Source organism: Heloderma suspectum, chromosome 6 (assembly GCF_057233095.1).
Source record: "Heloderma suspectum isolate Gila_16-S chromosome 6, 16-S_ref, whole genome shotgun sequence".
In the NCBI taxonomy this organism is placed as follows: domain Eukaryota; kingdom Metazoa; phylum Chordata; class Lepidosauria; order Squamata; family Helodermatidae; genus Heloderma; species Heloderma suspectum.
The window spans coordinates 75539692-75560608 of NC_139463.1; the positions used below are offsets into that span (position 1 = coordinate 75539692).

At 48.9% G+C, this 20917-nt stretch overlaps 1 protein-coding gene across 1 annotated transcript; it reads left to right on the forward strand.

Annotated features, from left to right (window-relative positions):
- The first annotated feature begins 3964 nt into the window (after positions 1–3964).
- Positions 3965–19516, forward strand: SPIB (Spi-B transcription factor). The gene is made up of 6 exons (XM_084805041.1): positions 3965–4080; positions 9340–9367; positions 10016–10097; positions 14593–14780; positions 15725–15872; positions 17808–19516. The coding sequence occupies exons 1-6, from the start codon at positions 4058–4060 to the stop codon at positions 18104–18106; spliced, it is 768 nt and encodes a 255-aa protein (XP_084661167.1). The 5' UTR covers positions 3965–4057; the 3' UTR covers positions 18107–19516.
- Positions 19517–20917: the final 1401 nt, after the last annotated feature.

Genomic DNA, 20917 nt, shown 5'->3' on the forward strand with positions numbered 1-20917 from the left:
TGTACATAGGCTCACTGCCTCTGGTACTGGAGGTAGCATATAGCATATGCTACCTGATGGTATATATTCAGTATTTATATCCTGCCTTCTTGACAAGGTGGCTTTAAAAAAACACAAAACCACCAAATAATTATAACCACAAGCCATAAAAAAAAATAAAAACAGCAAACAGCTTTTTTTTAAATTCCACAAAGGATTTAAAACCAATTAAGGATGCAATCCTATGCATGTTTAGACAGAAAAAGTCTTAGCATAGCTGGCTGGGGAATGTTGGGAGTTGTAGGATTTTTTTCTGTCTAAAAATGCATAGGATTGTGCCCTAAATGCCATCAAAAGTTCAAGAGAACAGGGATGGTCTTCACCTGGAAGCGAAAGGACAGCAGTGAGGCCATGAGGCGAGCTCAACAATGTGGGTGCTACCACGGAGAAGGCCTTTTCTCTGGTGAAGGCCTGTAGAACATTAAGGGCTTATTTCACAGGGCTGCTGTGCAGATGGACAAGGTAAGGAATGCACAACTTGACTGTGACAGATACGAATACGTGTAACTGTCCAAGTATGAATACTTTTCATACTTTTTACAAGCTACTTTTTACAGAGGGATCCTTTTTTATATGAGGGGTACCATACTGAGATGTGACTGTGGGTGGGGTACGGTGGGGTGTAGGATTGGTTTGCAGGATTGTTTAAGGCAGGGCTGGGCAACTTGTGACTGTCCAGATATTTCGGTTTACAACCTCCATGGTCCATCACCATTGGCTATGCTGGTTAGGGCCGATGGAAGGTGTAGGCCAAAACAGGTTGCCCAGCTGTGGCTTAAGAGGAGAAAAAAACTATTTAGAGGAGAAACAAACTATCGAAAGGGGCACTAGGGAACCTGGTGTTGCATGAGAGCTGGCATGGAGTTGGGCTTTGCCCGAGGAGACCCCGTCTTCCAATCTCCACTCGCTGGGTCTCTGTCTCTCCGGCCAGCCTATCTTACAGGTTGATGAGGATAAAAGAGGTGTGTGATACAGAATGGGGGTGAGGGAAGGACTCATGTATATTGCTGAGAGCAAGCTTGGAGGAAGGGTGGGGTGGAATTTATTTATTTATTTATTTAAGAAAATTATACGCTGCTTCTCTCCTCCAAAGGCGGAGTCGCTCAAAACGTAAGAAGCGCAAAAGCGATCATGGTTCAAATGCACTTACACAGCAAGCTAAAAATCAGCAGCAAGGGCAAAAAAGCATTTAAAACAATTCCGTGTGTGTGCAAAACAGCCTCTCCAGATGTTTTGGACTACAACTCCTAGGATTCCTGGCCATTTATTATGCCGAATGAGGCTGATGGACCTGAAGTCCAAAAGTTCTGGAGGGCATCAGTTTGGGGGAGGTTGGTGTAAAATGTTTTACAACATTCTTAAATTTGTACTCTGCAGCAGCTGGTTATGGGCACAATGCTTTGTATTTTTGTGAATTGCTGTGAACCACCCAGAGAGCCTCGGCTATTGGGCAGTATAGACATGAAATAAATAATAACAACTCTGCCTACCTTTCTCTCCCCCCCCGCCCCCCTTCCCTACATGCTTTGATTCTATGAGATTGGCAGCAAAATCCAGCCAAGTTTAGATGCTGGCCCCCTTTGTATTGGGGCCCAGTATCTAAACTCTGCTGCTGTTCTTGGGAAGCTTTGGAGCTAGACAGAATGCTTCTCCTGGCAGGAAAAGAGACCCGAAGATTTCCTGCCCTGCTCAAAATGGGGCTGGAAACCATGACATGGCAAACTCAGAGGAGGTGGGTGCTTCGGTTTCTATGTTAAGTGCCCCCTCCCTCAGCGCCTTGCAACAGCAGAACCACTCCGAACACAGATATGCTGGAGGATTTCTGCTTGTGTTGGGGGGAGGAGGGTAATACCTAAAGCAGTTTCCCCCAGATGTGTTGGACTACAACTCCCATTGTCAGTGGCTGGGGACAATGGGAGTTGTCTATGACTTTTATTTATTTTTATTTATTTATTTATTTATTTATTTATTGCATTTATACCCCGCCTTTTTTCCTCTTGCAAGGAACCCAAGGCGGCTTACATTATCCTCCTCCTCTCCATTTTATCCTCACAACAACAACCCTGTGAGATGGGTTGGGCTGAGAGTCTGTGACTGGCCCAAAGTCACCCAGTGAGCTTCCATGGCCGAGTGGGGACTAGAACACGGATCTCCCAGCTCCTAGTCCAACACTCTTGCCACTACACCACACTGGCTCTTTTGGCACTATTTTAGTGAAAAGGCGAAATATAAACCGAATAAGTAAACAAATAAATCAATCAATAAAAGGGTCTGGTGGCATCCAAAAGGCTAACACATTTATTTTGGCATAGGCTGGTTGCATCTGATGGAGTGGACTCTACTCCACCACAGCTTATGCCATAAATTCAAGATACAAACCTCTTTGTTGCCTGTTTTACCCTTCCTTTATCATGCTAATAAATCAGCTTGGACTGGAACAATTGCCACTGAGTTGGCTTCCAGCTGCCTTGGGCCAGTAGACTCTCCTTGGTCCCAGAGAGAACCCAGGGGTCCTGGGTGGGTCTCTCAAGAGTGACATTGTTCACATCTGATCCTTTCCCAACTGCACTCCTCAAATGATGCACACTTACACGGGAGTAAGTGGCATTTACTTCTGAGTAGATGAACCTACCCCTACACTATGCTCACCATCTAAGGTCCTCCTCCGGCAGCCTACTCTGAGGGAAGCTCGGACGACAGCAACAAGGGAGAGGGCCTTCTTGGTGGTGGCCTCCCATCTTTGGAATGGTCTCCCCGATTAGGCCCGCCTGGCGCCAACATTGTTATCTTCTCGGCGCCAGGTTAAGACCTTTCCCTTCTCCCAGGCATTTGGCAGCATATGATGTTTTAATTCATCCTGGATTGTTTTATGAGTATGGTTGTTTGCTTGAGATTGCTTGTTTGAAGTTGTTTTAGATATATGTTCTCTTGTGTATATTGTCTGTTCGTGTGATTTGTATGTAAATGGATTTTAATCTCCGCATACTGTATTTTTAATGTTTTTAATCTTTGTAAACCGCCCAGAGAGCTTTGGCTATTGGGCAGTATAGAAATGTAATAAATAATAAAATAATAATAGACTTACATTCGTTTCTTTGCTCTCTTTTGTTTTGGCCACAATCCTAAGTGCTACTTACTAGGGAGCGACTAGCGAGCCTTCCTGAACTCAGCAGGGCTTGCTCTCGAATAAACACAGTGGTGACGATCAATTAGGTCTTGAACACTTGCGTGCTGGATCACTGAACTTAGGTCGCATTTATTTCAGTGGATACCAAGGGTAGGTAACTAGGGGCCCTGAAACCTCAAACCATCATATCAAAATCCTCCTGCACAGCATCTCCAGCCTAATTTGAATGTCTGCAAACAATCGCCCTCCTCCGCATCTTAAGACTCTGACATCGTGACTTCTTCAACATCAAGCCACCTCGGCTTTCCCCCCTCCTAATCCCCACCCCGGCAAGCTGCCTTGTGTCACATTTTGCCAGATGAAGAGATCTGGAGATCTCGAAAGCTTGCGCATTTTGTAGTGTCGGAGGAGGAGACCACCGAGTTGGCCAAATAAAAGTATTACGCTCGTCTTTATTTGAGCATGTTTCTGATGGCCAACACGGCTACCTTGGCTTGCGGGGGCGCGGGGCAGGGAAAGAAACGCGCTGCCTGGGATTTCGGTTGCAGCGTCTTCCCGTGCGAGTTGCCCCGGGCCCCACCCCCCTTTCTCCGTAACTCTTTTCCTGCGTGTGGGGAAAGCGTGTGGCATGGCCTGAGTTCCCCCCACCCCTTTCCTCGTACTGGAAACCTAATTGCGTAAGGCCGGCCAGGCTAGCCACGCCTTTCCCCACTGGGGGAATTTCGCTGTGAGATCACTCCCTTCTCTCCCCCCACCCCGTGCCATGCTATATAAATCGCCCCCCCCCCCCCACGAGCCGAGCTGCAGGCAGGAGAAAGAGAAAGCCGCCAGCTATCGCCGGCCTCACAGCTACCCTGGCCCGGTGTTTCTGCGCGCCTCCCTTCGCTGAGGATGCTGGACTTCGACTACGCGCAGTGAGTGAGAGAGGGAACCGGTTCGGGTTCGAAGGAAGGGGCTCACACGTATGTGGGCATTCGCTGGAGTTCGGGATCTGCCCCGGAACCTCCCCCCCCTTTTTTTCCCTCCAAAGAACAGAGGAATCGTCATGCAGTGGCCTCTGAACATGTGCAGAGTGGATAATAACCACACGCCACGTCTTCGTGATTAAAAGGCGATGGCGGGAGCGTGTAAGGCGGGCGTGAGCCTCGGCACCTCTCCGTTGTAGTTTGCATGGAGACTGACCCCTGAGGCGGCTTCCCCACTCCAAAGGGCCGCCGTTGCCCACCCTTTTCTCCGCGTGGCAGTGCAACTCCTCAGCAGCTCAGCCTCGCAGCCCTTGCAGGCTTGCAAAAGCGATCCGGCCCGTTTGAAGGTGGATGGCGCCGAAGGAGAGCCGAGGGCTGCTCCTCCAGGAAGGACTGGGAACCAGGACTCATGGGGTCTTTCCAAGGGAGGGGAGGGGAGGGGAGGGGAGGGCTGTGTGCCCGGACTCCTGGGTCCTGACGAAGAGAAATGAAGAGGGGCTCGGGGAGGGAGGCGGGTGTGAGTTTGGACTGCTCAATTCTCTAGTTAGATCTCCTTTGGTTTGTTGTTAAAACTGAAATGGCCCTCAAGGGGCGTATGATTTAAACAATATAAGGACAATCTGCTAAAACAACATTAAAAGTCATAAATTATAATACGAGGCTAATTAAAAAACTCGACAAGCGGCCAAATTAAAAGTACATCCAGTAAGTTCAAGGGCCATCGGAAGCCTGTTACATAGAGCCAGAAGATTGGACACCCCCCACCCCAGCTTTTCACCCCCAGGCAATGGGGAGCAGTTTGTATAGAGATGGGGTACAAAGAGGCCTGAGTACCATTGTGGCTTATTCCAGCTTTCCCCAACCTGGTGCCCCCCAGATGTGCTGGGCCAGCTGGGGATGCTGGGAGTTGTAGTCCAACACATCTGGTTGGGGAAGGCAAGCGTATTCGAATTTTGTTACACTTTGATCCCACCCTGGCTCAGGGCAGCATACAAGGTTCCCTTCTCACAACGACCCTGTGAGGTAGCTTAGGCTGAGAGTGGGCAACTGGCCCAAGATCACCCAGTGAGGTTGGTGACTGACCTGGGATTTGAACCCAGGTCTTTCACTCACCCCACCCTGTCCCCAGCCTAAGCCCGATACAGTCCATTACACCACACACATAACATCAAGGGCAAAATGAAATGGAGTAAGGAACTGGTGCGGTGCGGTGGTAGGAGCGGGTCAGACTTCCACGCTGTGGGAGGCTTTTATCTCTGGGGCCAGGATCCTTGCAGGGCTCTGCCTGAATGCCAGGCGCCCAGCCTTGGATCCAGAAGGTGGCATGGTGTGGGGGAGGGGCCCCGGGGGGCTTTGTTTAGGGGGGAGGGTCTCACAGTCTCCGTGCTTAGTGCCTTTAAGCGTTGTGCAATGGGTGTGTGGGAAGGTTCAACAGCTGACATTTTTCCCCCAGCATTGGGGAGGCGATAGTGGGGAAAAAGTTTACCTGCGAACATGTCTCTTTGGCATGTGCTTGTTCTCTTTGGCACAGGAGCCCTGCCTGAAAAACCCCGTGTCAACCTGCCAGGGAGGGAAGACCCCAGATATTGGCCTTTTCCTGGACAAAGGCACAGGAGATCGCATCCCTTCTGCCCCCTCCCCCATGGCCTGAAGCATTGCACTTTCTCCCCCCTCACCCCATCCCTTTCTTCCTCTCACTTTCCTTCCCCTCCTCTTGCCTGTTATGCAAAGCCTGAGGCCTGCAAAGGTGGGGGAAAATTAGATTTGAATATTTCCTTGGTTCACGAGAGTGTGACACTGAGACAGGGTGGCGCATGAGGCGGTGGAGTGGCGGGGGAGACATCAGGGGCGGGGGAGACATCAGGGGTGTGAGTGGCTTCCTTGCCCAGCCACCTGCCTCCAGAATGTTGATTTCGCACCCTCTGGCCCCTCCTGCCATATATTTGGGACTCCAGGTGTCTGTAGCTTCTCTTAAGCCACTGGTCTGCCTCTTTATATTGTCCACAGCCTTCCCATTATAGTGGGTTGGTCTACAATGCTCATCAACCCCAGCCATTGTGATGGGGGTTGTAGTCCAACCCGCCTAGAGGCTGTCAGGTTGGAGAAGGCTGCAAGGTTGTACACCCTGTGAAATAACTGGATGGGACGAGTGTGTGTGTGTGTGTGTGTGTGAGAGAGAGAGAGAGAGAGATGCCTTCCCATTAATTAAAGAGTCCCTCAAGGTATTCACCTTGTTTATCCCTTCCCTTATTTCTGGTCTAATGCCTCCTCCTTCTGTCAGAACTTGTAGAGGCGGAGAAGGTGCAGAAAATGGCAACCAAATGAGGGCTGGATTAACTCTCCTATGAGAAAAGATTAACCATATTTGGGGGGGGGTTAGCTTAGGGGACAAAAGACGAGTAAGGGGGGTGGACATGATAGAGGTGTATAAAATTATGCACAATATGGAGAAAGTGGTTAGGGAGAGCTTTTTCTCCCTCTCACATAATACTAAAACATCAAATGAAGCTGAATGGTGGGAGATTCGGAACAGACAGAAGAGAGTGTGTTGCACAGCGCACAGTTAAAACCTTGGCATTCGCTACCACGCAATGTAGTGATGGCCAAGAAGCTGGACAGATTGAAAAGAGGAGTAGACAAAATTCATGGAGGAGAAGGCTATCAATGGCTACTAGTCCTGATGGCTATATATTATTTCTGCTATCAGAGGCAGTATGCCTCTCAATACCAGTTGCCAGGGAACATGCGTGGGAAGACGCTATTGCACTTGTGTCCTGCTTGTGAGCTTCTCATTGGGGCAGCTGGTTGACCACTGTGTGAACAGAATGCTGGACTAGATAGGCCTTTGGTCTGATCCAGCAGGGCTCTTCTTATGCTCGTAAGAACTTAATTATGTTGCAGATATACTCCCACCCCGTATATACGTTATCCCATCCCCACTTTTCCCCAGTCAATACCTCCTGCTAACCTCTCCCCACCAACTTGGCTGCCTGTCACTGTACCCTCTCTTCTGCCCTCCCCTATTATTTCAGAGTTGAATCTTCCGTGTCCCTTCCTTCCTGTTGTGTACCTATTTGCCTTGAAAGTCATTTCAGAGAGGTCTTTATTCATTACCTTGGTTTTTTTGTTTCTACAGTACATTCAAGTGCTTCACAACAATTGTTGTGTTGTTCATCCTCAGAGTGACCAGCCCAGTAAGGCAGATCACTGTTCTGCCCATTTTGCAGATTATGGGGTGGGGGTGGGGGACTGAGCCTAAGAGAAGGAGCGACTGGCTCGTACTCACCCCCTAATCTAAATCTGTTGTTAGCAGTGGGATCACAATACACTGCCAGACAAATGCAGTCGGCATACCAATATCTCTGCCCCCAGAGAAGAGGATGCCCAGCCTTTTGCGTACTCACTGCAAGATGATCATTAGCCAAGATTCAGAGATGTCCACCATATCCCTGGGGCAGGTATTTCCTGATTTCACCCATCAGGGATTTGAAACTGGGTCGAAGGCCAACATGTAGCCCTGGCATATAGGCGTGACAAGTGGATGGGAGCTATTGTGGTCCAGTGGCAAATGCACCCAATGTTGTTGTAGGACACAGTGCTTCCAATGTCACCTCTTTTTGTACAGCCTTGGTTCTCCGTCTGTAATGTGGTCAGATGGGTCACTTAAGAACCAAAGGGGCCCCACTGAGTGGTGGGAGGCCCCACCCTTGTGCACTGCTTAGAGCATGCCCTTCCCCATTAAGCACATCTTTCAGGAGTAGTTGGACTGGGGAGACCCGGGTTCGAGTCTCCGCTCGGCCATGAAGCTCACTGGGTGACTCTTGGCCAGTCACTGACTCTCAGCCTAACCTGTTGTGAGGATAAAACGGAGAGGAGGAGGATCATGTATGCCTCCTTGGGCTCCTTAGAGGAAAAGGCAGGATATAAATGTAACAAATAAATACATTTTCTCAAGTGCTTAGCAAGGCCTTCCTGCATACCCAGTTCCCTGCTCCAAACTTCACCTCAGTTCTGAGTGATGAAGCTGGTCTACAACAGGGGTGGGGAACCTGTGGCCCCTGACTAGTTCATGGGCCCTAATTTAATGTTGTGGAGCAGAGGGGGGGGGCGAGAGAATGTTGCAAAACCAGACTCTGGCTCCACCCACTTTGGCTCTGGCTCCGCCCAGTGCCTGCTCTAGCCTTGTCCACCTCTGACATGCAACCCCGAACAGCTTACCCCCAAGGGAATGAATGAAGATTCCCCACCCCTGAGCTTACTTAGGTTCCTGAGCTGTCTTCTTTTTAAGGCTGTTTGAACTATTGGAAAGAGACTCCTGCCGAAAAAGCATTTGCAACAAGGCCTAAGTGTAGCACAGTGTGGCCCAGCTGCCACTGTGCCATAAACTTCAATATACCCACCACCTCCCATCTATAAAATGAGAATAACGGTGACCCACTCTTCATTGCTTTTGTGGGACAAAAGGCTTTAATCCCAGGAAAGATCATTCATCCCTTTGCAGAAGCAAAGTGAAGCTAAGTGATGGGCAGAACTACAAGTGTGTTTTAATGAGTAGTTCAATCAACTAAATGCTTTAGTTCAGGGGTGGGCAACATGTAGGCCATATGTGGCCTCCCCAAGGCCATTTGCGCAGCAATTCTGCTGGAAACAAAGTGCGTGGGGAGCACATTCCTTGTTCCCTAGCAGAATTAGACTCCCAGCAACAGTTGTTTGGTGGGCTTTTGTGCTATGATTGCAGTCTAAAATGCTTCAATCCCATGGCAGCCTTCAACAACATCAACAACAACGAGTAAATAACAAAGAACAACAACAATTACTGTAACATCAATTTATAAAATGCTTTCCTACTCAAATTTTGATTGATTGATATTCAGTTTTAGTTGATTAATTAAGGCTTACCTGGGAGAAAGCCCTATTGAAGCAATGGGTTTAACGTCTGAGTAAACATGTACAAGATTGTGCTGTAACTTCCTATGTTCATACAAAACCTTTGTTCTCTCTCTGAAAAAAAAAAGCTTGCAACACACTACAAGTAGCTATTGTCCTGTGCCAGGAGCCCCTTTTCAGCCATTGCTGTCTCCTGTTTTGAGAATTGTTCAGAGGATGCTTCCCAGCGGCTGTGAACAACATGGGGGCAAGAGCGATGGGCAAGAGAGGAGATTTAGCAACATGTATAACTATTTACCAATTTCTCTTCTTTCCTGGCAGGTTTGAAGGGTCCCAGTACGGATATACAGTAAGTACATGGCCCAGGATTCTGGAGGTCTCTGGGAAGGGAATAGGGTCTAAGACAGGGGTGGGCAACTTGCAGCCCTCGGCCTGATTTCAAAAGCCCTCTGTGACCGATCAGTTCAGACCTCTGGCAAGAGCGATCTCTCCCTCAGCCAGCAGCCCAACAGGCAGGGAGGAAGAGGGGGAAAGAGAGAAATGATAGCCCTGCCCATTTTTGGCTCTGGCCCCACCCACCACCAGAATGCAGCCTTTTCTGTCCCCCCCCCCAAATGGAACATGGCCCTCTACAGAAAAAAAGGTTCCCTAGCTTTGGTTCAAGACATATTCAGGGGTGGGGGTGTCGTTGGTAGCTATGTGTGTTAGGAGCCAAGTTCCCTGAGTTCTGGTGGAATAAAAGTCAGTCTAGCACAGGGCTGGGGAACCTGTGTTGTTGGACTCCCAACTCCCATAATCCCTGACTGTTGGCCATGTTGGCTGGGGCTGATGGGAGTTGGAGTCCAAGGTTGTAGTTTCCCCACCTGTAGTATTATCAGCTTGTGGCAGGGTGGGGGTGGGCACTGAGAGCCAGGAGGACTCCTGAGTTCTTGTTCTACCCTGGGGAACGTTTGAGAAAGATGTTATGTCGCTCACCAACCTGTCTTGTGCTTCTCAGTTCCCCAATGGCTGCATTTATGACCCTTGCAAACAAGAACCTACGTTCCCCTCCTGTCTTGCAGACTCCGAGAGCTCCCCAGGTAAGGCACACTTTGGTGGTAGGGCCTGGGGGACAAGAGTTTTATTTATCAATGTATTAAATTTATATCCCTACCTCTCGCTAAAATAGTGCTCAAGGCAGCTCACAATAATAAAATACAGAATTATGATTAAAACATTACAAACAAATCAGTGAGAAACACATTCAAAGAAAATGGTAATAAGCTGCACCCGCTAGTCAAAGCCTAGCTGCAGGAGCCTAGAGACCGAGCAGGGAGGCTGCATAGAAAGTGCACAAGGCTGCACTTTCTTCATAAGAATAAAAAATATAATTTCTGGCTCTCTCGCTTGCTGATTTGCATAGGCCACTGTTGCCTAGCCGTTAGCTGCTCCAGAGAAGTGTCCTTCGTGCATGCCTTCCTGTTTAGCTGCAGCCTGCAACAGAAAAGTCCCCCTCCCTCTGCTCTTCCCCGCCACCTTGCTTGCATAATCTGGATTTAGTCATGTACCCGGCTGCTGCCTGATTTCTGGGATGTGGTTGCGTACTGGGGGCCTAGCGAGAGGCTACCACAGATGCGGACACTGTATGATTTGTAGAGAGATGCTGATTTGGGGGGGGCATTGTGATCTCCATGAGGCTGGAAGGTACCTGGAAGATAATGACGATGATCCAGTCCTGTGGTGGCCAGTGTCTTTGGCCACTGTGCCACAAGTCAAATCCTGTCTGTTGCCCTCTACTGAACATATTCCACACTCTCCACCCATCCTGCCCCTTACCACATCCTTAGTGTGGTTTTCCTTTGAGTTTCCTGTGTTAGGAAGCAGGCCAGTAATACAGCATAGGCCCTGACCAGCCCTCCCCCAACATGGTGCCCTCCAGATGTTTTGGATGCCAACTCCCATCAGCCCAGCCAGCATGGCCAGTGGTCAGGAATCCTGGCAGTTGTCCAGAACATAGGGAGGGAGGTTGAGGAAGGCTGGCCCAGACTATATACTGCAAGAGCTGGGGGACCTGTGGCCCTCCAGATGTTGTGAGACTGCATTTCCTATCATCCCTGACCAATGGACATGCTGGGTGGGGTTAATGGGATCTGGAGTCCCAACACCATCTGGGGGGGGGCACACCCCTGTTTATATCTGGAGGTTCCCCACCACTGATATATCAGGATGGGTGTATTTGTTTACTTTTGTCCTGCCCTCCATCTACAGAGCTCAGGGTAGCATATGTTCTCCCCTCCACACACACCCCATTTTATCCTCTAAACAACCCTGTGAGGTAATGATGTTGACTGGCCCAAGGTCACCCAGTGAGCTGCATGGCTGAGATGGGTTTCCCTAGATCTAGTCCAACATACTAACACGAGGGAAGGCAACCCAGGTATTTTGGACTAAAGCTCCCATAATCCCTGACTATTGGCCATGTTGTCTGGGGCTGGTGGGGGTTGTAGTCCAAAAACATCTGGATTGCCACAAGTTGCCTACCCATGTACCACGCTGGTAAGTCTCACAGGCCTTACCCTTCCTGTTAGTTTGGCCTCCCGTCGTTTAACTTTCTGCCTTAGAGCCGGATCCTCCATGCATCAGCCAACACCGAGGCCGTAAGACAGATTTACTAAGGTCATCCGTGCAGATAGCAGAGAGCTGGTTGAAGTGAACGAGCAACTCCAAAGATATCCATATGATTCGCTGGGTTTTAAAAAAAGGTTTTTAGGGTGCTATGCTAGCTGGGGCATGCTGGGAGTTGTAGGACTTTTGTCTGTCTAAACATGCATAGGATTACACCCTTAATCTATTTTATAGCTTGCCTTTCTTTCATGATGGCCGCCTTCCCCCAGCCTGACACCATCCTGATGTTTTGGACTTCATCTCCCATCAACTCTGTCCAGCATGGGCAGTGTTTGGGGATGATGGGAGTTGTGGGTCCAAAACATCTGAAGAGTGCCAGGTTGGAGAAGGCTGCGTTATGGAATTCCAAGGTGACATATGAGATGGTCTTCCATCCAGGCACTGGCCAGACCTAGAACCTGCTTAGCTTCAGCAAGGTGGCTGCATCACAGGCCTTCAGAGCATGCCCTGGGACTTTGGTCTTTCACCTTGTCCATCTTAAAGGGAGAACGCATACAAAGTGGACTTGTTTTACTTTTATGCTGACTGCCTGCAGCTCTACGTCTTCCCTTCCTGCTACCTCTGTCCTCTCACTGACTTCAGCGTAACTTACCCCAGAACAGAGCCCTCTGTCTGACCTCCTTTTCTCTCACTCCGTGTAATACTTCTATTCTTCCTTCTCCCCAAATACGGAACCTTGGTGCCTGCTTTGACCCCTTTCCTTCTGTAGTTCACACTACTGCAAAACTTGCTGTTCCAAATTCTAAATATCACTGTAGCTCATTCTGTTTTTCTTTTTGTTGCTTCTTACTACAATGATGCTGGTTTACTGCCTTTTATTCTTTCCCTGTTTGACTGCTGCCATTCTCTCCTGGCTGGTTTGCTTCTTTCTCTACCCTTTCGCCTCTGTTCTTGGATCTCCTGCCCCCCCCCACTTGTTTTGTCCCAAGTTTATCCTTTTGTTTTGTTAATACTCCCTTTGTTGGCTTCCATTTCCTTATCTGATCCACTTAAGCTACTCCTCTTTGGATTCAGACTTGGTCATAGTTGGAGTTGAAATCAGTGGGTAGAGTGGTTGGTTCTAATCTGTGAGTAAATAGTGGGGGGGGGTGTATATGGAGGGTTACCTAATGAAAAGGTGTGACCTGTGTATGCCTCTTAATGAGGCAGTATGGGGTAATGATTAGAGTAGGGGTGAGGAACTTGGGCCTTCCAGTGGTTGTTGGACTCCAACTTCCATCAGCCTCAGCATGCCCAGTGGTCAGGGATGATGGGAGTTGGAGTCCAACCACTATCGGAAGGCCCCAGGTTCCCCACCCTGTGTTACAGTGTCAGTCTAGGATCAGGGAGAGCTGGGTTCAAATCCCCACTCAGCCCTGAAGCTCACTGGCCAGCCTTAGACCAGTCACTGTCTCTCAGCCTAACCTACCACCCAAACTTGTTGTGAAGATAAAGCAGTGCTTCCCCCGTAAAGATTTTATTCTGCTTCAACCTTGGGGTTGCCCCAAGCCTCTTGGTATCTCCCTGTTGTGTGCAGATGCTGCCATTTTGGCTGAGGATCCACACTTGCAGCTCTGAGACCGCTATTGGTATATAGGGTTTGCATGTAGTTTTTCCTCCGCTCCTGTGTAAACTGGACAAAAGCACCTTCTTTGCCTAGGGTTTAACAGTCCAAGAATTCCCACTTCCCCCGCTTGGCTTTTCAAACAGTGCCCTCTCCTGGGGATAGGAGAGATTGCAGGCTTGCAGCTACACAACTATGCAAATTGATGGCGTAACACATTTGCACAGACTCAGGCCTGCAGCTGTCGGGCACACAGAAAGCCCTTTGTGTCGTTGTCCCCCCGCCTGGCTCTTGTACCTGAGAGAGCCAAGTGGAAATTGGAGCCATGGCTATGGGGTTTGCAGTGTGGACAGGCAGAGATGGGGGCCCTTTACACTGTTGTCTTCCAGAGTAAACGTACCCTGCTGAGTGTGAAGGGCAGACACGTGGCCTTAGGTGAGCAGTGGGCACAAGTGCAAATGATGCTGCAGCCAAAGTGCCTTGTCTCTCCCCAAGGCCATCCCCATAAGCACCAAGGAAGGGAAACAGGAGGAGGGAAAGGCACGAAGCAGCCTTGTAAACAAGCCCACAAAAGGTACTAGCCTGCAATTGATTTACTTTTTAACAAGCCTGCAAAGAGGCTAGAAGTTTTCATTTCCATGCTGGCTGTGGAGAAGCATGGCCACACACTGTAAAATTTGCCTCCTGCCAGGTGGACTAAGGGCAGAATGGTCCATTTGCCAGCCATTTTTCGGTGCTGGTTGGGCAGGAAGACGCATCTCTTCCTTTGCAGCCAGCACAGAAAGCAAGCAGACCGGCAGAGGGAAGACTGAGAGATCCGTTCCTCCACTGCCATCAGTCCACTCACTCGCCTGCATGAAATTACTTGTCGCCTATGGTGACCAGGCTGGTTGTTAAATACAAGGCTGGTATGAAGGGTGAGCATAAAGTGCCTCGGGCATAATAGTTGGATTCCCGTCCCACCCCCATTATGAGATCTTACACTTGCACTGGAATCCCAGAACAAGGTGGCAGAAAAGTAGAGCGGGATCTACTGGTTGATTCTTAGATGGTTTGCAGTAGATATGCAGTGTTGTCCCCATGTATTGCTCTGGGGAGCAATAGGTAATTGGCTCCGCCCTCAAGCTGCCATTTTGCATCTGGCTCCGCCTCCTTGGGCCACTCTTTTGTGCCTACCTCTGCTTGACGCATCTCTGAGTTCTAGACAAAAACACACCATCCATCTATCCGTTGTTTGCTCACCTGTTGCAGAATCCTCTGCTAGTAGTTTTTCTTTTTCAAGTGGAGTGGGGTAGTGAGCCAGTGGGTTTGACAGCCATCCAGATTTCTTGGATCCTCTTCCCCTTACTCAGTGGCTTGCTTTTCAGAGTCCTGTATGAACTGGCTAGAGATGCCGGAATCTGGATACGAAGCCTTCGAGGTGGGCCACTTGGCCCAGCTGCAGAATGTCCAAGTCTCCTACCTGTCTGGCGCATACCCCCAGCTCTCCCTGGGCACTGTCTATAGCCAGGATGGAATGACATCCACACAGAACATGGAAGAGTACAACACGCAGGTGAGGGCAACACCCTCGGGGTTTGGGGAGGGGGAGAGAGCCAGGGCCGTTGCAATCTCCGTGGGAGGGCAGTGGGGTACATGGAGTGGGGAGAGGGAAGACAGGACTCCTGGGTTCTCTGACAAGAGTACAGGCTCAGGTGAGTAAGAGAAATTGCTGCTGGGTGTTAGGGGTCCTAGGTTTATTGGGAAAAAATGGGGGTGCTATTTGCCTTGTGAACTATCTTTTTTGCGGGGTAGGGTACCCTCTGTAGGGCAAACTGTGGCCATGTGTGAAGGGGGATGATTTTGATTGGGGAAAATGGTCCATGAGAAAGGGTTAAACCCCCCCCCCCACACACACACAGTAGCACTGCTCTGATTAAATTAGCATTTAATTAAAACAAAAGAAAGAAAATGTTGGGAGATCCATTCGTGGGTCTCCCACATAATATGGTGTTTGGCCCTTAAGAAACTATAAATGGGAACTCAAGAAAATGTTGCAATATATTCCCAGCCGCTAACAGTGCTTCTGTTCAAGGCTCCAGCCAGCCTAGAACAGGAGCTTCGTAGAACTGTTCAAGTTTTGTGGGGGTGAGGTTTCAGGAAGGGTTGGAGGAAGAAAGCTTTCCTTTGCTCCATGGGCAGGAGGTAGATCTCCAGATGTTTTGGACTTCGAATCCCAGAAGCCCCTGCCAGCATGGCCAGTGGTCAGGAATGTTGGGAGTTGAAGTCCAAAACTCCTGCAGATCTGCCTTCTGCCCACTCCTGTTGTATACTACTAAAAGGCTCAGGTTAGGGGGCTGCATTTCATTACAAAAAGAAAAACAACAGGAAATCCAGTTTGTGGCCCTCCTGTGTAAAAATGTAGCTTGGTCCTAACTTGTGAGAGGTTGGGATTGCCCTTTGGCCAAATTCAGCTTTTCTTCACCCCCGTGCCTTTCCTTCATGGTCTGATCTCCACAGATCTACCTCCCATGTAGCCAGTATCCCGTTCCCAGGGAAGTCTCCAGCCCATCATCTGAAGAAGAGGAATTCAGCAGAGATAGTCGAAATCTGGAGGTGTCTTCTGACAGTGATTTGGATGAGAATCTCTCACCCGGGTTTGATCCAGGTGTGTTTGTGTGTGGGGATTCTAACTCAAGAAGAAGGTACCTCCAAATATACACACACAGATGTGATCTATCTACAGTGTGCCATAACAACACAACAAGAACTGGAAGTATGTGCAGAGCCAATAACTCAAGCACATGATCTCATCCCCAGACTACACATTAAGGGTGCAATCCTATGAATGTTTAGACAGAGAAAAGGCCTACAACTCCCAGCATGCCCCAACCAGCATAGCTGGGAGTTGTAGGCCTTTTCTCTGTCTAAACATGCATAAGATTGCATCCTAAGTGGCAAAACATAACATGCACAGATGCAGCATAGTATCAAAGAATTAAGCATTTGTAAAATTTCTAAAATGTTTAGAAGGACACGCTAGAAAACTAACCATTTTACAGATGGGTTACAATAGCAACATTTTAATTTTTTTAAAAAGTTCTGTTTTCTGTTAATTGAACACAAGTAAAAGTTTAAATACTGGACTAAAGATAATAATAATTATGTAGTCCACTACCCTGCCCGCCAAATTCCAGCCCTGAGGGGGTATCTTCACCCTCCATTTCTAGATCCAGGATTGTCTATGCATCTTTTTTCTTGCTTTGCAGTAATGCATACTACAGCCAGTTGTATTTCCCACTGGCCATCTCTTGAGCATTCACAAACGTATCAAGAGCTAAATCCAGTGAAGGTGATGGACAGATGGTGGCTGTCTACTCTGTGCCAGCTCTGCAGGGCGACATGGCTGGCAATTTGGCCAAGCCCCCGCCCCATCGCCTCATTTTGCAAAATACAGCCATGAAGGCCAGAGTCTGTGGGAGAGCATGTTTTGCCTGAAGGGCCCCACAAAAGGCCAGAGGCAGCACTGGGTTTACTGTACAGCTGGTGGTAGTACTAGTGGTCATAGTAGTATTACTATTAGCAAGATTACTACTAATAGTAGTAGTACCACCACTACTAGTAGAACTACTGTTTCATGCCCCCAGAGCAATACAGTGCTGGTTCACAGTAGAGGGTGCCTTGCCTGAAGGCCCCCCAAGACCTGGAGCCGGTGCTGGGTTTACTATACAGCTGATGGTATAGTGGTGGTAACTACTAGTGATGGTACTACTAATACTACTACCATTCCATGCCTCCAGAGTGAGACACTTCAGGCTCACTATATGTATGGATACGTGCTGGTGTGAGGTTCAGCAACACTCCCGTTCGCATTGAGATGATTCAGAAAGTCATTTACTATCAGGCAGGGAATGTCAGGATGTTCCCCTACCTTGTCTCCTTCCACACAGCTCATGAGAGAAGCAGTACTTATCTTGCACGTAGGAGTGTAACTAGCCAGGGGTAAGAAAGCCAATGGTATGTTGCTACTGCCTGGGGACCCATCTGCCCCCAGAATGGAGCCAGATGCAGCCCTAATCAACTGCAGCTGCCTCTCTTACTATTTCCCAAGTGTCCTCAAGTACACCTGGAGAGGGGCCAGAGGTAGCTGTCACCCAGATAATAATAATAAGAGGCTCCCCCCCCCCCCATATCTGCATATGTGAACCCTGTTAGTCAGAGGTAGGAAGTTTGCCATCATCAGATCATGGAGTGGTTTTGAACCATTCCATACATATAAAAATGGGCTGGCTTCTCCATGACATCTCAGACTTGGAGGCTGCCTGTAAATAGGGACTGAACTCTTTCTTAATATAATAATTTTCCACCACTAGAACCACCTAGGCATGGGCTTCCTTCACTTTGTTTCAAAAGTTTATAGTCCTCATGGTTTGCATAAAAACAACAACAACCCTCTCTTAAGCCTGTGCCACCATCGGGCATCTAGAAGAGCTGCAGCCATGCATACATAGCTCCCCCTTGGGGACACCCTCCCCTCCCCTCCCCTTGCCTAAGCCGCAGCAAGGGGAACCCTGCTCATCTGAGTGTTTTTCTCTCTCTTCAGGCTCCCGCCGGAAGTTGCGCCTCTACCAGTTCTTGCTGGAGCTTTTGGAGCGCGGAGACATGAAGGAGTGCGTGTGGTGGGTGCAGCGCGAGGCGGGCATCTTCCAGTTCTCCTCAAAGCAGAAGGAGGTTCTGGCCCACCGCTGGGGCCAGCAGAAAGGCAACCGCAAGAAAATGACCTACCAAAAGATGGCCCGGGCCCTGCGCAACTACAGTAAGACAGGCGAGATCCGCAAGGTGAAGAAGAAGCTCACCTACCAGTTTGGGACCTCGCTGCTGGGCCAGTCGGCTCCCTCATAAGCCTCCCCCCAAGCAGTCTGGGGGCTGGGCCAGTCGCTAACGAACAGACCTTCGCCCTTGACTTCCTCCTCCCAGAACCCCACTCTGGGCTCCACCAGCAGAGCTGCAAGAAAGCAATCGATCTGGGGGGGGACACAGGCTCTCTGAAGGAGGGTGGGGCGGAATTGCCTTAGGGGAGGCTGGGTATGAACAATCCTCTGTCGGAGGGGTGGGGTTGCACTTTAGTGGGGAGGTTTGGGTACCAAGGTGATTGGATTTTGGTTGGGGGGTAATATACCACAGGGATGGATGCAAGGCCTTCCGGATCCCTGGGAGGGGATTGGACTTCCTTGGGTTGATGGGGAACGAGGGCTCTATGAGCCTATTAACTGGGGTCCAGTCCATACGGTTGCCTCAGTGGGAGTGAAAAGGGCTGGGTGGGTTGGGGGTGGGGATGGGTGATCATAGTGGTGTGAGGCTTTCAATGGGAGTGGAAGGGATCTAGTTGGCTATCAGGGATGTTGCTAGGCCTGGGCCCATGGGGCCCAGCCCTGAATCTATATCCCAGGGCCCCGGATGTATTCCCTGCAGCCCTGAGTATCTGTTGGTGCCTTTTGGAAGGGTTTTTTTCCTCAGCCTAATTGCCCCGCAGGGAGAGTACAGCTGGGAAGGGAAAGGTTAGCTCTCCCTTCCCCACACATGGCAGCCCCCCCCCCCAATCTTCCTCTGCATGGCAATTAAGCTTAGAGGAAAAACCTCTTTTCCAGTGGTTTGGGATGACATGGATCAGGATGCAAATGAATGGAAGAATTTATTTTATTGGAGATGTGGATGAGAAATCATTGGGTTGGTTTTGCCTCTTGTGAAATTTAAATAAATCCTGGTAATAATTTCTAAATGTCCATATGTAGCTCTCAGTTATGGGCCTGGGCCCCATTCTTTAAAGTGCCTACAAAGTGTCCTGGTGGCTACTTTTCGATGGGCCGGCAGGCTGCCCTGCTGAGATGACGGGAGCCAGGGTTGTGGCATTAACTCAGTGTGGGTTGGTGGCTTTGCGGATGGGGTGGGGCCAAACTTTGGGTCAGAGGGTTTGTCCATGTCCCTGTTCTCTCTCCTCTTCGCCCCAGGTAGCAATTCCAAGCCTTAAAAGAGGAGGAAGTGTTGTGACTATGGATGAAAAGGGGTGGATGTTCCAGAAAGGGGATGAGAGCATCTCAGCTAAGTGGGGGCAAAGAGACCCAAAACTCCTGCCCAGCAGTCATATGTGTATATATAGTGGGGATACGTTTATTTAATACTATGCAGGGCGGGGTTCTTTTTAAAAAAAAATCTCCACAAAGGGTGGGGTGTTTTTTTTGTACAAATTCAGATTATTTTTAAATGGATCTCTTCTGTATAAATGGTAAGATTTGCTAATAAACTGTTATGACAAAATAAGAGTTTGGTGGCTTATTTATTTATTTGTGTCATTGTAATCATACTTTGAAATTTGTACCAGTGTGGGGAGGGGGAAGCGGCACCTTTTGATTGATTTTGAGGGGACAATAAGGTTTGCGGAGGACTGGCCCAACTGCGCAAGCAAATCATTTGGTGGCTTGCGGGTGGCAGTATTTTTAGGTGCATTGAGAAACTGAGGAAGCTGCCTTACACCAGGTCAAATTATTTGTCCATCCTGTATGGCCTACTCTGACCGGCAAAAGCTCTCCAGGCAGCAAAAGGTCTTCTTACCAATCAAGTGTTACTTGGAGATATTGGGCATTAAATCTGGGACCATCTGCTTCCTGATCACCTCTTTCACTGAGCTATGGCCCCTCCCTAGGAAGACATAATCCTGAAAGTATATTCCTCCCCTCTTTACCCTTACTTCCATCTTCCATTCCTCTGTGTTAAGAGTTAGATTGTAAGATCCTCGGGGCGGAGACTTGGCTTATTGGTGAGTTGCTCTGTAAACCGCCCCCCCTTCCTGCACATTGGGGCTATACTGTATATATATCCATCATAATAATGACAGATAAATATACACAGCATTAATATAGATTTTAGAGCATTCAAAGTGCTTCACATACATTTTCTTGTGATTCTTACCACAATCCTATCAAAGTACAGCATGTTGCTATTAGTAAAGTAAAGCACGGCACTGTTAGTATCCATCTCTTGCAGAGAAGGCCAGAAGTGTAGAGATAGTGGCTTGCCTAAGGCTACCTAGTGAGTTCATGGCAGAGGTGAGCTTGGTTCTGTTATTAGTTTCGGTGACTTTTTTCTTTTTTACGTGAGACTCCATTCTGGCTTATATCTGCATCAGGTCTTACAGAGTGAGGCTATAAACTATTCTTGTGGATTAACTTGACACTTTCTCTCTCAAAACAAATGTTTGTAATTCTCATAAAATCCTGCAGAGGTTTCTTGGCCCCCTTGCAAGACCACAGTCTTCCCACAGTCCCCTGTGAGATGGCCCGACAGCAACATCAATTTCAAGGATTTACTCTAGGTGTGCCTTTGGCACAGGAGAAACTGCAGCTAGGAGAGTTCTGGGTTCTCTGGTAATGGGGAGAAGTTCTGTAGGTTTAGGCTGCAAACCTATACTTGCTTATCTGGGAGCAAGTCCTGTTGAGCGTAGAAAGCTGCCTTATACTGAGTCAGACCTCTGGTCCATTTAACCCAGTATTGTCGACACTGACTGGCAGCAGCCCTCCAGGGTTTCAGGCAGGAGTCTTGCCCAGCCCTGCCTGAAGATGGCAGGGATGGAACCTGAGACCTGCATGTCTAGCTGGTGCTTTACCATCAGGGGCAATGTTGAGGGTCACCATGCTTGGGCACCTGCCAAGGGCCCAC

What these genes read in the sequence shown, in the direction of transcription:
- SPIB (XM_084805041.1), top strand. Translation starts at nt 4,058, where the DNA reads ATGCTGGACTTCGACTACGCGCA. An exon ending in GGTCCCAGTACGGATATACA is followed by an intron (nt 9,368 to 10,015) that starts GTAAGTACATGG and finishes TGTGCTTCTCAG; the next exon opens with TTCCCCAATGGCTGCATTTA. An exon ending in TGGAAGAGTACAACACGCAG is followed by an intron (nt 14,781 to 15,724) that starts GTGAGGGCAACA and finishes TGATCTCCACAG; the next exon opens with ATCTACCTCCCATGTAGCCA.